At 42.7% G+C, this 1,041-nt stretch overlaps 1 protein-coding gene across 1 annotated transcript in view; it reads right to left on the bottom strand.

Annotated features, from left to right (window-relative positions):
• The window catches only part of LOC101859688 (paired mesoderm homeobox protein 2), an 82,100-nt gene that overhangs the window by 3,414 nt on the left and 77,645 nt on the right, over nt 1-1,041 (bottom strand). Inside the window, exon 2 of the mRNA XM_005093005.3 lies at nt 341-528. Within this exon, the coding sequence (XP_005093062.1) occupies nt 341-528 (188 nt within the window). The remainder of the gene's footprint in view (nt 1-340; nt 529-1,041) is intronic.

The following is a 1,041-nucleotide window of genomic DNA, read 5'->3' as shown; positions in this document are numbered from 1 at the left end:
GATGTTTGTGGATAGCTAGCTAGGCAGGTAGATAATAGCTAGCGAGAGAGAGAGAGAGATAGATAGATAGATAGATAGATAGATAGATAGATAGATAGATAGATAGATAGATAGATAGACAGATAGATAGATAGATAGATAGATAGATAGATAGATAGATAGATATTGCCAATGGGAACGTAATAACTAAACGAGCAAACAAACAATGAAATATTCAACGACAAAAACATTACAATTTTTAAAAAAATCACCCCCCAAAAACCCCTTAAAAAAAAACAAAACAAAACAAAGCAAACAAACAAAACAAAACAACAAGCACACAAACAAAAACCCCTCTCACCTGCACCCTGGCCTCGCTCAGACTGACCCTCCTGGCCAGCTCCTCCCTCACAAAGGCGTCCGGGTAGTGGGTCCGCTCAAACACACGCTCTAGCGCCGCCAGCTGGGTGCTGTTGAAGGTCGTCCTGTTCCGTCTCTGCTTCCGCTTCCGCCGACTCTCGCTGTCACTCTTGCGGTCCTCGTCACTGTCTGTTGGGGGGACACATTTGGTTTGTTTTAGTAGTTTTTTTGTTTTAGTTTTAGTAAGCGTTTTACGGCACTTGCAACACAATAAGGTCATGTAAGTGCCGAAGAATAGATTATGTGTTACAAGAGAGTAACAAATTTAAAAAAGAAGGAGGGGAGATAAGGACGACAGATGTTTGATAGGAAAGAAGGAGCAAACCACACCAGAGCACCCGCCAACCACACACTTTGTTTTAGTATCAGACATGGTATTGGAGACCTACAGGAAAAGGAAAAAGAGGTAGACCAACTAGATAGAAGTTACAGAGGCACAATAATTCGAGATGAGGCAATCACCCAGGGCGTTGATGGGCCGAGATTGAAGAAGGGGGCCAGGGACAGAAATGCATGACGTCGGCTGCTCTCTACCTTATTATGATTCTAACGGTATAGCATTTTACAGCACTTGCAACACAATTAGGTCATAAAAGTGCCGCGAATATTAGAGGAGTTAAAACATAGGAATAACTCCCCCCC

The sequence above is a fragment of the Aplysia californica genome, unplaced genomic scaffold, assembly GCF_000002075.1.
Source record: "Aplysia californica isolate F4 #8 unplaced genomic scaffold, AplCal3.0 scaffold00056, whole genome shotgun sequence".
NCBI lineage: Eukaryota > Metazoa > Mollusca > Gastropoda > Aplysiida > Aplysiidae > Aplysia > Aplysia californica.
Note: the sequence above shows the minus strand (reverse complement) of the source record. Positions and strands in the feature narration are given on the sequence as shown.